Raw genomic sequence first — 15877 nt, forward strand, 5'->3', positions numbered from 1 at the left:
CACTCACTACAAGTGTACCAAATTTGGTCCAAATCAGTTAGACAGTCCACAAGTTAACCCACTTGTGCCTCAAATGTTCACATGTCCGCCATCTTGAATTGGGGTGGATGGCATCATCACAAACTACCCCATTGAGGTGTCCCTATGTGTCCCTATAGCTGTACCTAATTTGCTTCATTTTGGTCCAAGCATTGCAAAGTTGATAGGGACACACACAGAATGCCAGGTGATTTCATAAGCCTACTAGAAAGTAGGCTAAAAATGTTAATGGTCCATTAGAGTTTACATGTTGCCAGATGGTATCTTCCTTCTTCACCATTTTCTTGTTCTGATACATTGTGTCTCTGTACTTTGTGAAATATTCCACTATTGCTTGCTCAAGAGTTCATAGAATGCTGCTCCTTCTCCTTTACTTCCAAGAGATGTCAAGTTGTGACTGGCCACCAGTGAGGCCTGTCACACAGTCTGACGCAATGCAATGATGCTCAGGAAAAGATGTCAGACAGGACAATATTTATTTATTTATTATTTATTTAGCGCATTTTTATACCACCCCAACCCAAGGTCTCAGGTTGGTTCACAACAAAAACAAAAATTAAAATCAATTAAATACTAAAAACAATTTAAAATAAATCAATAAATAATCCAAAATTTTAAAAGTTACAAAGTTAAAAAGCTAAAAGGCCTGGGTAAAAAGATAAGTCATTAGACATTTTTTAAAAGCTGCTAGAGATGGAGAGAATCTTATTCCCACAGGAAGCGCGTTCCAAAGTCTTGGGGCGACAACAGAGAAGGCCCGTCCCTGGGTGGCCACCAGACGACATGAAGGTGTGTCGACCTATGGGAAGAGAGCTGGTCTTGTCGTAGCAAGCATGACTTGTCACCTTAAGCTAAGCAGGGTCTGCCCTGGTTGCATACGAAAGGGAAACTAGAAGTGTGAGCGCTGTAAGATATTCTCCTTGGGGGATAGAGCTGCTCTGGGAAGAGCGTCTAGGCTCCAAGTTCCTTCCCTGGCATCTCCAAGATAGGGTTGAGAGAGATTCCTGCCTGCAACCTTGGAGAAGCCACTGCCAGTCTGTGTAGACAATATTGAGCGAGATGGACCTATGGTCTGACTCAGTATATGGCAGCTTCCTATGTTCCTAAGGTAGCCACAGATGAGCCTCCCCTGATGTACGCAGTGGACGATGGGGATCATGCAGAAGAAGATGCTCTCTTCGTGGGCTTAAGCTGTTTAGGGCTTTATAGGTTATAACCAGCACTTTGTATTTTGCCTGGAAACATATTGGCAGCCACTGCAACTCCTGTAATATAGGAGCAATATGGTCTCTTCGAGATTACCCGGAGACCAACCTGGCTGCCGCATTTTGTACTAATTGCAGTTTCCGGACTACGTAGAAAGGCAGCCCCACATAGAGCGCATTGCAGTAATCAAGTCTGGAGGTTACCAGCAAGTGTACTACTGTTTTGAGATCATGAACCTCAAGAAACAGACGCAGCTGGAGTATCAACCGAAGCTGATAGAAAGTACTTCTGGCCACTGCCTCAACCTGGGGAATCAGGAAAAGGTGTGGATCCAGAAGCACTCCCAGACTGCGTACCTGTTCCTTCTGAGGAAGTGTGACCCCATCTTGAACAGGTAGATCAATATCGCTTCCTGAGTGACTACCCCGCACAATAAGTACCTCCATCTTGTCTGGATTCAGTCTCAGTTTGTTATCCCTTATCCAGCCCATTACTGCTTCCAAGCAGGCATTCAGGGAGGATATGTCTTCTCATGATGATGTTGACATGGAGAAATAGATTTGGGTGTCATCAGCATAATGATAACACCCAGCACCATATCTCCCGATGATCTCTCCCAACGGTTTCATGTAGATATTAAAAAGCATTGGAGACAATGTTGAGCCCTGAGGGACCCCATATAAAAGCTCAGATTTTGAAGAGCAACAGTCTCCAAGCGACACCATCTGGGATCTGCCAGAAAGGTAGGAACGGAACCACTGCAAAGCAGTGCCTCTCACCCCCAACTCCCTCAGACGTTCCAGAAGAATACTATGGTCAATAGTATCGAAAGCCTCCGAGAGATCCAAAAGGACCAACAGAGAGTCACACTTCCTCTGTCAAGTCCCAATTGGAGATCATCCATCAGGTCGACCAAGGCAATCTCCACCCCATAGCCTGCCCGAAAACCAGTTTGAAATGGGTCTAGATAGTCAGTTTCTTCCAAGACCTCCTGGAGCTGGGAGGCCACCACCCTCTCAATCACCTTGCCCAACCATGGGAGGTTGGAGACAGGCATGTAGCTACTAAACTCCGAGGGGTCCAAGGCAGAATAGGTCTAATAATTCCCTCCTTTAAACAAGGAGGCATCCTGTCCTCCCTCAGAGAGGTATTTATAATTGCCACCAGGCTCTCCACAGCAACCCTCTTGCCAGACAGTATAAGCGACATTGGGCAAGGATCAAGCAGACAGGTGGTAGGATGCACTGTTCCGAGCAGCTTGTCCACATCCTCAGGAGTCACAAACTGAAATTGATCCAGCCTAACCACACAAGAGGAGTCTAAATCTAGATCTAGATTTATAAACTAGCCCTGCCCTTCTAATAGCTTCTTTGGAATTTATCTAGGCACCCACCTGTCCTCCCATTTTCACTGTGGGATAGCTAGCTGCCAATGGGGCTGATCAGGATTTTTTGATTCCAACCTTGGTTGACCTTTGGTGGGAATTAATTTGATCTTACTCCACACTGATGGTGTGTTTTGTTTCTGGGCATTCTGATCTTTAGTGCCCAGTGATTTAATGGGAGTAGCTTTTGATCATAACAGCAGGTTAATGTGGGTACAGAGATTCCTCTGTACCCACCCCACTATCATTACTGGTGAGCAACCAGAAGTAGTGTTTAGCAGGGGTAGACAAACTTTGGGACTCTAGCTGTTGCTGAACTACAACTCCCACAATCCCCAGCCACAATTTATTGAGCAGCCAGAAGCACTGTATAGCAGGGGTAGACAACCTTTCGGACTCCAGTTGTTGCGGAACCACAACTGCCATCATCCCCAGTCATAATTTGGGAGTGGTAGTTCAGCAACAGCTGGAGTCCCAAAGGTTGCCTACCCCTGGTATATGGTGAAGTGTAATTAATGAAACAGCCTCTCAGGGCTTTCCAGGGGGGTCTGGGAATGGACTTCTGTTTGGGGGTTTGCTTTTTCACACACTCGGAGCTAGGAGGCATGAGGGGTGTACTAAGAGGCTGGATGGAGGGTGACAGAGGCAAACCTTCCATAACACAACCAACCGTTTGTGTTGGTTGTGTTATGAGAGCCAGCATGGTATAGTGGTTAGAGTGCTGACTAGGATCGGGGAGACCCGAGTTCAAATCCCCATTCAGCCATGATACTAGCTGGGTGACTCTGGGCCAGTCACGCATCTCTCAGCCTAACCTACTTCACAGGGTTGTTGTGAGGAGAAACTCAAGTATGTAGTACACCGCTCTGGGCTCTTTGGAGGAAGAGCAGGATATAAATCTAATAATAATAATAACAACTGTGTGGCTTGAAGAACTAGCCGCAGATAGATCATTGCTGCTGTTCTCAGGCCCAGTTTGCTTGCCCAAGAAAGGGGAAGGCAGTAATTGCAAGCAGCTTCTGCCTTTAGCCACAAAATTGTACCTGCACTCTGGGTTAATTGACATTGCTGATATGGGTTTAAAGTTTATTACTCAAAATTGACATTGCTGATATGGGTTTAAAGTTTATTACTCAAAATTGAGTAATGTTTTAATCCACACAATGCTTGCCTCACATATTCAGGGTCCACGTGCAAAAGCCCTAAGACATCTTGTCCTTCCACTCATCCTCTGGATTCAAGCCCATGTTTCTAGCAATTCACACTTGCGTTCCTGGTTATCTGCACTCATTTTCTTCAGAACAGAGATGTTGCTGCCATATCTGTTGGTAGACCATTATTAAAATAGTACCTTACATGAATAGAAAATGCCTGTCTTTTTCTAGGGACACTGTGACTACATCTGAGAGTAAACTTGAAAGAGAAGATTATGAAGAAAGCACTGATGAGGAAAGCAACAATTCATCACAGCCTTCCAAGCCAGTGCTAGGTAAGGTAGACGGGTTTTATTAGCAAGATCACAGACGTGACCTTAACTTTACAGGAATTTTGCATAATAAAGACAAAAACTACTTATTGGACTACTCTTCAGCATGCTGATACAAACACATAAAATGAAATGTCTCTGAAATTATATACAAATTACTATTTAACTTAAGACATGAATTTTGACAAACTAGGTTAACAAGAATAGGCTGATTCTCTTTTATTTTCTTTATATTTAAGACATTAACATGATGGTTTGGAAGTGAAAAATGTCATTGGTAGACAGCACTTTTGGAATATATTATTTCATTCCTATATTGTTATTATAAGATTGACTCCCAATGGGGCTTACAATTAAAAGGCACAATATATTAGGGATGTGTGGGGATGTTTGTAGCAGTCTCTCCAGATTTCTGGTAGGGATGTGCAAATTGACTCAGGTACAAATCAATTTGTACCTGGATCTAGCTGATCTGGGTGATTTAGGGACTAAACAAATCACCCCTGTGGTCCATTGGCTCGATTCGGATCCAATTTGAATTGCGCCTGATTCGATTAGAATCGATTCAAGATTCGGATCCCTCCTATTAATTCCCCCAGATTCCCAGGTTTCATTTTTTTCAGAAAGCTAAGCTCTAGCCCTTGTAGAAGTGGAGTTATGGAACAAAATGTGTGGTCACTATTTTTCAAGTGTTTGGATTCTTTGGTGTATCATAATTTTCCCTCAATAAATCCCTATGAGGATTCATTACACACCTTCATTTCTTCTATTCATTTTGACTGTCTTTTCGACAGTGCCACCTGTCAACTGCTGTGTGCCAACTACACCCCACTCCCACCCACAAGGCAGTGGGGTAATACTAAGTTTATGTTCTAGGATTTTTTTCAAGTGTTTAGGCTCTTTGGTGTCTAAAACCTTTCTTCATAATGAATCCCTATGAGAATTCATTACACACCAAAGAGTCTAAACACCTCAAAAATTCCTAAAATACAAACTGAGTACCCAGTGGCTTGTGGGTTGAGGGGTAGTTGGAACATGGGATGCCACTAATTCCCCACCTGCAAAGCAGTGAGGTCAAAATGATCAGAGGAAATGAAAGTGTCTAATGAAGACACCAAAGAATATAAACACTTCAAAAATTCCTCAAAAATCAACTGAGTACCCCAGTGTGTGTGTGGGGGGGGGGGGAGTTGACACATGGCAGTTGACAGATGGCACTGCCCAGTGACAGTCAAAATGAACAGAAGAAATGAAGGTGTGCAATGAATCCTCATAGGAATTCATGATGAGGAAAAGTTATTAGACACCAAAGAATCTAAACATTTGGAAAATAATAACAAGGGCTAGAGCTTTTTTTTTTTTTTTTTTTTTAATGAAAGCTGGGGATCAGGGCTGGACTGGGGGCACTGAGAGGGTGGGGGAATTTATGTGAGGAGGGCGCCAGGTTTATTATTTATTTATTTATTTATTTATTTGATTTTTATACCGCCCTTCCGAAATGGCTCAGGGCAGTTTACAATTTTTTGAGCAGAATGGGTGGGTTTCACCATAATTTTTGGGTTTCATTTAATATATTATTTTTTTCTGTTAACTTTTGATATCTGACCTCTGTTTTCTGTTACTTCTAGGTTACTATAAATAATTCAAATGAAGTATCACTTGTAACTATTAAGAAGCACAATTCTATACTAATTAAATAGTTTAGATATATGTGTTCCTATGTAATCCAGTTCCTGCAAGTTTGTTAGAAAATGAAGTGGATGGCATCTTAACAGCACTACAATAGCACTATTTTAAGTTTTCTCTCTCCCCACCAATTTCCACAAGATGCCTGCCCTCTCACCCCTCAGCCCTATACACCTACCCAAGAGAGGAAAATTATTTTCAGTTCCTAACAATATTTAAGCATATCATTGCAGAGAAATGGAGGTGAAGAGAAATGACGGGGGGGGGGGGGAGAAAATAAATAACTGGTGGGAGTGGATAAATGTGTGAGACAAGGGCTGCTGGGCTGCAGGAGCCAGCCTGTGGTGTTTGGGTTTTTTGTGGGGAAGGGGGAGAAGAGAAGAGCCTCATGGTGCCCCAACCAGGCCAACCAGCTCTGGCTCTTTCCCTCTCCAAGTAGGGACTCCCCGCTAGGGATGGGTCTGGACAGGTCCGGAGGCCATTCTAAAGGCCTCCAGACTGTCCGGACCGGTCCGGACCTGGCCGGTTTGGTTCGGGTGGGGTGGGTTCCTTTAAGGGCGGGGGAGGGTTTACTTACCCCTCCCACCGCTTTCCCCCCTCCAGCGTGAGTATTCCTTGTAGTAATTGGGGCGGCAGGATACCTTCCTGCTGCCCCTTCTCCCTCTTTAGTGCAAAAGGCTGGACGGAGCCTTTTGCGCACGCGCACGTCACGCACAGCTTCGCGTCTCCCCGACCCTCTGGATGCCTGCAGATGTGTCCTGCTGCCAGAACGAGAGTGCGCAGCGTACACTGCCATCCTTCTTCAACGTGCACACTCCGGAGTGAGGAGTTTTTCCTTGTAAATAAATGGCCTTTCTTTCCGCCTCTCCTGGCGCTCTCTTTGAAGGAGTCCTTTTTGCTGGCAGCGGAAGGTCCGTCTAAGGGTTAAACTGAGAGAGGTGAGATTGCTAGAGGGGCCCCTTTGGAAGCTGTCGCTCGGACTGGGCAACCTATACCGGCCCCTCCTCTGTCGGCTTCTCTTCTTCCCTCCGAGATGGGTGGGAAGGCTGCAAGATGTAGTGTGTGATTTCGTCTCCCAAGGATGGTGTTTTGTTTTTTGTCTTGTTTAATTTTATCACTGTATTAGAGGTTTTAGATGTTGTAAAATAAATACTGGTATTAGTTTAGCTAGTCAGTCGGGGAGACGCGAAGCTGCGCGCGATGTGCACATGCGCAAAAGGCTCCATCCAGCCTTTTGCACTAAAGAGGGAGAAGGGGCAGCAGGGAGGTATCCTGCCGCCCCAATTACTACAAGGAATACGCGCGCTGGATGGGGGAAAGCAGCGGGAGGGGTAAGTAAACCCTCCCCCACCCTTAAAAGAACCCACCCCACAGTGCCGGACCGCAGCTCTGTGGTTCTGTGCACACCCCTACTCCCCACCAGCCTTGCTCCTTCCCCATCCAGCCTTCTGAGGCAGGAGTCCGAAATGTGTGTCTATATACTACAGAAAGAAAAGACACCATTTTGATTTCAAATAGGACAGCAGAATGTCATATATAGAGTAACCCCAATTTTGTAGAATTTAAAGACAACCAATCATTTCATAAGAACATAAGAACAGCCCTGCTGGATCAGGCCCCAAATGGCCCATCTAGTCCAGCATCCTGTTTTGCACACTGGCCCACCAGATGCTGCTGGAAGCCACAGGCAGAAGCTGAGGGCATGCCTTCTCTCCTGCTGTTACTCCCCTGCAACTGGTACTCAGAGGCAAAGGAGTTTCATGGGCAAAGGGGTTTTAAAAATGAGTTTCTTGTGAACTGATTTGCAAAGCCTTGTTTTGAAGCAAGTGTACAAAAATAGACTTTTGGTGGGGGAGCCTGCTACTAGCACAAACCAAAATAAAATAAAAATGTTTAAAAGGGGAAACATGTTGAGAGAGCCATTTTGTCATCTTTTGCTATTTAAGCCATTTTGAGAACTCTGTTGCTTAAAAAAGCTGCATATCAATATTTTTAATAAAGGGTGGTGGCAGGGAGAAAGAAACCCACACACAGAGACCAGATTAGAGATAGGGGCAGGAACAAAAACAACAGATCCATTATATTATTATTATTATTATTATTATTATTATTATTATTATTATTACACTTGTTAGCGCATTGCTCCTCCCCGCCGGCACGCCATTCTTTTCAAAGCTCTTAATACTTTTGCTTGACTAATTTCCTCACAAGAAAGTATACTGTAGGGATGAGGATTTTTCTTAAAAGTTTGCACTTGAACAGTTAAGCTTAAAAAACACACACACACACACAGAGAGAGAGAGACTTCTCTAGCCTGTACAAAACACACACGGTTCCTGCGGGGGTGGGGTGGGGGAGATCCAACATGGTACCTTGACTAAGGAGAACAAATCACACACAAAACAATCAGCAAATAGTTGGGTTTTTTTTAACCAAATGTGTTGCTTGCGTTTCCTTCTTGAATGAGACCAAGCAGCTTGGCGGGCTCTGTAATCACAAATCCAAGGGGGGGAGGGGGAGGAGCACAAGACAGACTCCAGAAGAACCAATCTGGCTGGGAGAAATGTTAACACTTGCATTACTCTCTGCTACTGCCAATCTCCGTTAAACTCTACATTCATTCAAAGGGAGCGCAAATGCACTCTTGCACCCTCCCTGGCAGAATGCAGAGCAGACCACAACATTAGCATCAGAGAGGGAAGGGAAGCCGCCCGATTGAAGCAGCAGCCTGTCTGGCTGCAGAGATTCCCTGCAAGAGATTCCCTGCAGAGAGAGGCAAGCACCGGCGGGAGGGAGCTCAGGAAGAGGGCGGAAGGCGCAAATCCAGAGGCAGCAGGGTGCAGAGGCGAGGGGCTCACCGGGCATCCAGCTTACTGCCCGGCAGGCCAGTCCGGTCCGTGTTAGGGTTAGGATATGGCAACTTTGAATCCCCATTGTTTCCTATGGCAGAAATGTTCAAATCAGTAAAAACTAAAAAAAATCATTAATATCAACCAAGTGTCCCACTGCCTGGAAATCTGGTTGTTTGGTGGCACCCATTAGGACCTACCCACCACCCAAATTTGGTGCCCCTAGGACCTTGTTAAGTGGTCCAAATTGATCCGAATTGAATCAAAGCAAATACAAATCGAATCTGGGGTGATTTGGGGGGAGGGGTTAGATTTGGATACATAACAAAGTCAAAGTTCTTTATTTGCGACCCAAGGTCAGCATAACATAACATAACAACATCTCATAGCATAGAGAAATACAATAAGGAAGTAAAATATTTAAATATATAGATGGATATCCACAAACATATAATCAATAAAAATTTTAAAATTAATCAAGGAAAAGCTCGCTGCCACAACAGTACTGCAATAGAACAGAATTTAGCCACCTTAAAGGTGACATCTAAAGTTCTATCCGCAAGAAGATAGGAAACATAAAAATCTCCAGAGCAACCTGGGAAGGGTGTCAGAAGAGGAGTAAGTAAGGAACATCTTAAATTTCTATATAATGGACAGCGCAACAAAACATGTTGTATGGATTCCACTTCCCCCATACCACATGGGCATAATCTATCCTCTCTAGGAATCCCCAGAAACCTCCCTGAGAGCACCGCTGAGGGTAACATCAAATCTTGCTCTAAAAAAGGCCCTCTGATAGCATGTCAAGCTCAGGGCATTCAAGTAAGCAGCAGGGCCCCAACTAAAACTGCTCAAACCCAGCCTCCTTTTAGTGCAATCAGGGATTCGGGAAAGTTCTTGTTGGATTTCGAAGTCCAAGAGTCTTTGTTTCAGGATCTGCCTGGCCTGGTTGTGACTTAACAGGACCAGGTAGTCCATAGACAGACCCAAGGACACAATTTTGTCCTGGATAGCCTGGTTCCAGGTGGGCTGGAATACATCAGCCAGGATAAGGGAAATCCATCCTCGGGGTGAAAATCTGACTTTAAGCCAATAAGTCAAAATAGACAGCCAGGCCCAGACTTCGATCTTCAGAACACCCAACTCAAACCTTAATAATGCATTGGGGACACATCTAGGTATTCTAAGTAGAGCCCTAAGGAAGTCATTTTGAACTGCATCCATAGACTTGTATGAAGGAAAAAGACCAAGTTGCGCTGCTGGCTCCTGACTTTGGCCGCAAATAATTTCAAGGCGGCCGAAATGATCTCACCTACTTTAGAATAGAAAAATCTCCGGATAGCCAGAGAACTTCTCCGTGCAGTAAGAGTAACTTGATCTGTATGCGCCTTCCATGAACCCCTTGCTTGCAGGGTCACACCTAAATATCTATATGTATAGACCTGTTCTAACTGTTGATCCTCAATCGACCATCTTAACAGCCTGTGCCTTCTTGAAAAAATCATGACTTTGGATTTTGAGTGATTGATCAAAAGATAATTGGCTCTACCGTAGAGGGCTAATCTTTTCAATGCTCGCCTCAGGCCCACCGCGGTCCTAGCTAAAATAGTAGCATCATCTGCATAAAGAAGTAGAGGAATACACACACTTGCTGCAGATGGCGAATGTAGGCTAGGGTCAGTTAAACAAGGGGCCAAATCATTGAGATATAAATTGAAAAGCGAGGGGGCAAGGATACATCCCTGCCTCACTCCTTTATAGGTTGGTATAGGTTGTGAGAGTTCGTCTTTAGGATGACATCTAACCCTGATGTTCGAGCCTGCATAAAGCTGTTGCATTAAAAAAAGAAGCTGCTTGTCGATGTTCGTTTGAGCTAGCTTCTCCCAAAGCAGTCCTCTAGATATAGAGTCAAACGCCGATTTGAAATCAATGAAAGCCACGTATAAAGCCGACCCAGGCTTATCTCCATATTTCCCAATGAAATGACGGAGGATAAAGACCTGATCAATGGTAGATCGTCCAGTTCTAAACCCGGCCTGCTCATCCCCCAAAACACTCTCGTCCTCCATCCAGGCATGAAGTTTGGCTAAAAGGTGCCTGGCGTACAGCTTGCTGACTACACTTAACAGTGAAATAGGCCGATAATTCGAGGGGAGATTTCTTTCGCCTTTCTTATAAATTGGCACTATAACAGTGGTACTCCACTCTTTCGGAATTTGTCCATTGGGTGATTTGTTTTGAGCAGAAATTGAATCAAAAAAATCAGTTTGTGCACATCCCTAGTTTCTGGCAGCTGATGTCATTGTCTGGGTCCCAGAATCTTCCTTTAGAGAGAAATAAAAGAAGAATGGTCCATTTACCTAATGGTAAAGATCCAATCCACAGAAGCAAATTTTCCATCGATTGATTGAGTTGTCTGGTTCCTGGCAGTTGATTAGTCTAGAATCCCTCCAGAAGAAGAGTGCAGAATATTTTGTGGATGTATTTAGGTCTGGCTGGTGGTTTCTGATTCTTTCTTTTAAAAATTTAAAAGATTCTTACTTTAAAAAATTCGGATGTTCTGTCCCTAAAACTCCCTTCATCTTCAGGAAACTTTATCACTGCCAATCTTAAAGGCACTAAAGTAAATAATATTCAGTTTAATTAATGCAATTCCTATATGATGAAAATGACCAGGAAAGGATTTATTACTACACCAAAGTGCAGTAATAATTGCTATTAAAAAGACAGCATCTGCTTTCATACAGTTCCAGTGAGTCTCAGTCTGAAAGGCCTAAAAGCTCTTTCATCTTCATGATGAAAAGCTCTCCACAGGACACTCCACCCCACTCCTCCATTGGCACAGTGTGACAGACACACTTTCAATAGGGTGTTAAAGATTTGTAAAACTTAGCATGAGAGGTTTATAAAAATAGACAGACCCAGCAGCAATATGAATAATATTTTTATCCCTTTTTATGATTAAGTGGAAGTATCACTAGCCTCCAGAGTATGAGAATGTGCAGAATATTGCTGTTCTTAAAATAAATGCTAAATTAATTTCAGGTTTCTGTGTTGTTATCTCTTAGCTACTGCAAATTTGTTTCTCGTGGCTAATGTGAAATAGCCTGTTCATTATCTGCACCTCCACATGAGGGGCAAAACTTTAGGAGTGCAAAGCTGTTAATTCCAAAAACGTTTCTGCAAATGTATATTGCCATATAACAGACATTTGAAAGACAGCTCACTCTTGTGGAACGTTCACATATCTGTTTTTTCCCTTTTCTAAATGGAAGCTGTCAACATAGGCTTCTATTAGTACCAGCTTTTTGGTCATTGCATAAATTGGTTGGAGGTGGGTTGACTGGCATGGCAAAATGATGAAGACAGTGAGATCTGTATTCTGCTTCATTATTATGAGAAATAAAGAAGTAAATGTGTCTAATAGAGGAGGGCCTGATTGTTTTACATTAGAAATAATTTCTTCAGAATAACCCTTGTTATTTCACATTAGGGTTTTATTATTTGGTAATTAACAAAAGAAAACGTTCTGATACGGTGTTGCATACAGATCTGAAGTCTTTAGCTCCCATATTATCAACATATTCTGTAGAAACCAGCTCCTGTTGCACCAGTGAGAATTACGCATACAGATTGAAAATGATCTCAGTTATATCAACATTGAAAAGAATGGAATTGTGTCAACTTTGATGTGGAAGCAGAAATTCTCCATTGCCAGTTTAGGTTATAATCTATTTTTTTAATGACCAGAGGTTGACATCCAAACTGAGTTACACAACAGTAATTGCTGTGAGGGGAACTTCTATAATGCACTTATTTGAATTTATGTTATTATTTTTATTCCACTCAGCGTTCCCTTTTTTTGTTGCCACTGTTTGTATTAATATATTGGATCTCAGGATCTGTGTATGTAAAGGTCTTGTGTTGAGGTAATGTGGTGTTGTAGGTGTAAGGGTACAGACTATGTTACTCACAGATTCTTTCTAGATTAATAAAATAGAAGATTATTAATTAAAAGTTCTGACCAGTTCAGTTCACTACTTAGAAAGTAGAGTAGTTTACTTGCTTAGTTACAGGACTGTTCTTTTCCATACCTTTCAAGTATATACAACTTTTATAAGAGGTTGAATAGGGACAGTAGTTCTCCCCCTGCTAAATATTGCCATAGGATCACCAGGTGCCTCTTTGCTCAGTTAGCAGGAGACAAATCCTATAGAATTCTGTTATATGTAGCAGAGGGAATTGGCTTTTTTGCCCACAAAATGTCCGTACATTAACAATGCAGTTTCTTTTGCAAAACCAAAAGCTTATAGAGAATAAAATTAGCAAGAACATAGTAGCCTTTTCAGAGAAAGAAACAAAGACTGCTTAGCACTTTACATAGGAAATTGCTCTTGCATTAATTCGTAAAACTATAAATAACATCGAGGCAATGTCAGTGCTCTGACATTGGTTTTAAGCAGATTTGAAACAGACACGACATGGGCATAGCTTGAATTGGAAGGATCTTTGTAAATCATTTTACTTTTTTGTATGTTCAAAACAAATTAGAGTGTAATGTTTACAGGTCTCTTGGCTGTTTATAGCTCTTACCTGACTGTGCTTTCTTTGGCAAAGCACAGCAGCTCTGGGAAGCAGTTTTATTTTGTTTACTTACACTGCTGCTCAGACTAGCTGTTACAGCTGTCTTTTGGCAAAATTATCCTCAGATCTCTGACCTGCAAAGAGTACTTTATCCAGGTTATTATTATTATTTGCTCATTCTTCTCATAACATTTAAGTGTTGCACTTTGGTACAAATTACTAATCAAAGCACTCTATTCATTACTTAGCTAATATCTGGTGCTTATTCACAAGTTGCTGTGATTGAAATTTCAGCAGCCAGGACAACTTGGTTGGTTGGTTTCATCATTTTAAAATTGAAATTTACTATGTGTAAGCAGTGGTGCTAACAAAGCAAGGCTCTAACTGCACGAAAACACTACTCATTTGTTGGGTAATCTTATTCTATTAAACAGAAGTATTAAAGCACCACTGCTGGGTCCAAGTGAATCTGATTTGCTGATTATTCTAACTGTTTAAGTAAATAAATGGCATCCTACTACTGAACAGAAAATCCTCAATATAGGATGCCACTTGGGGCCAAACGAGATACTACACTAAACAAGCAGTTGCTGCTTTTGGCAGCACTGCATCTAGTTCTGCTCCTACCACACACATTCAACATGTAGTAGAGCATGTTTCCTGACACATCCTCCCTGCCCTTCCCCTAATCATCAGCAGTCACAAACATTGTAGGGGAGGGAGGAACATCTCCACTAGATGTTCCAAAGTGGGGAGCTAAATGCAGCATTAGCCATAAAGATCAGTACAGTAATACTAACTGATATCAGAAGGTTAGGCTTCTTAATGATGGTCCATATTAGGTACAGTGTGGTCTGGATTTAAATAAGAAGCTTCCAAGAACTCTTATACTTTGCTACACCACTGAGCTCCCTATGGTTGTTTTTCTTAAGTTTCCTTCATACTAGTGTGTTCAACTGTGTAACAGGTGTTTTTTTTTTAAGTTTATTTTGCAACATCACATCCTCATAAACTCTGCATTTGTATGCAAATCTAAAAACTCTTCAGTTCTGAGAGAAAATGCAAAGTCCAATTGCCTTTGTGTTTAAGTTGACAATTTACATTATGTAAAAGATTTGGAACATGGTTTCTGTTAAAGTGGTGTTTATTTTATTGTCTTTTGATATACTTGGGTAGCAAAATCAACACAGCTCTGTTATGAGTGAAAACAGATTTGAAGAAAATAACAGGTGTTCTGGTAGTAAAGAGCCACTGAAGAGTAAATCACTGGGATGCGGTTATTTTCTTTCTCAGTGAGATTGAAATAAGAGACTTGAAATGAGACTAAATATGCAGTTATGTAAACTAATGGCAAAGCAAAGATCAGCTTCTTGAATGAGAATCCTTCGTAGCATCCAAGCATGACCTCCTAAGGTTGATCTTTGACCCTCTAGTCAGACGGTTCCATTGGACTTTTTCTCAGGCTAGAATAATATTTATTACTTCAAAAAAAAGTAATAGGGAGATTCCCATAGGAATAATTTTATGAGAGAACATAGAATTACCTGTGCTACATTTCCTTTGGAAGTATGGGCAAAAGATTAAAGGTTCAATGGAAATTACTGCTTACAAATTAGCAAAGTAAGTGGGAATGAGCATAGAGGGAACATTTCTCACCTTCGTAAATTGGTAGACATTAACTCAAACAAGAAATTTCTTGCAAATGGGTGTGTGTACATCATGACTTGTCCCTGAGTGGTAAGAAATCCAAGGGCAGTGTTCTTCATGATTGAAAAATGGGCAATTTTAAATTCAAAAATAGCCAGTCTTCTGGGTTGTTGCTACAACTATCAGTCAAGTATATCTTTGTGTAATGAGAACTCTTTCTTTGTGATATTTTACAATATTTTAATAGTGGCCTAATTTTCTCAGAACATTAGAGAACACTCTACTCTGGAAATAACATGTCATAAATGTAACTATAATGCTGTCCACTTCTTTTGGTTTTGCAACATCTTGGCCTGCAGTCCTATTCCTGTTTGCTTTAAATCTATGGCACCTATTTATAAATAGCTGTTTTTAGAACATGGGTGCTAGTTTCTGAATCATGTATTGCTTCAGAATTTGTGGATTTCACAAATTGTAGAATTTGTGAAATTGTAGATTTGTGCTGCTAATATGGTTTTAGAGTAAGATCATATTTTATTTTATTATTAATCTTCAGTACAGGATCAAACTGTTAATACACTGATGTATAGTACCCTAGTATCCAAAAGCACTTTCTCCATAGCAGTTTCAATGAACATTTTAAAAGTACTTCCAAGTGGGTAGCTTATGAACTCTAGTCTGAAACAAAAGGTTCATTGACCACACTACAGCCAATTGCATACTAATAGACAATTAGTGACCTATTGCTAACTGGTAGTTGAGATAAGACTTTAGCAAGAACTTATTCTGGGAAGGCAGAATGAAAAATATCACTGGACACTTTGGGGAAGCCCTTAAATAACCTTTGAAAAAGCAATTCTTGCAGGTTAGCAGACTGGCCTGGAAAAGATGAATTACCATCGCCAGAAAAGTTCATGAGACTGACATTAGATCATTGTGAAAATGTCATTCTCTGTGTGTGCTTATGGGAGGGAAAAGATGGATGTATTCCATGGG

General features: G+C 41.8%; 1 protein-coding gene across 11 annotated transcripts in view; it reads left to right on the forward strand.

Annotated features, from left to right (window-relative positions):
• XRCC4 (X-ray repair cross complementing 4) overlaps positions 1–15877 on the forward strand; it is a 197554-nt gene that overhangs the window by 91732 nt on the left and 89945 nt on the right. For all 11 annotated transcript variants that reach the window (XM_053296240.1, XM_053296232.1, XM_053296239.1 and 8 more), the window contains one exon: positions 4015–4118. In XM_053296240.1, coding sequence (XP_053152215.1) covers positions 4015–4118 — 104 coding nt within the window. The remainder of the gene's footprint in view (positions 1–4014; positions 4119–15877) is intronic.

Source organism: Hemicordylus capensis, chromosome 2, assembly GCF_027244095.1.
Source record: "Hemicordylus capensis ecotype Gifberg chromosome 2, rHemCap1.1.pri, whole genome shotgun sequence".
NCBI lineage: Eukaryota > Metazoa > Chordata > Lepidosauria > Squamata > Cordylidae > Hemicordylus > Hemicordylus capensis.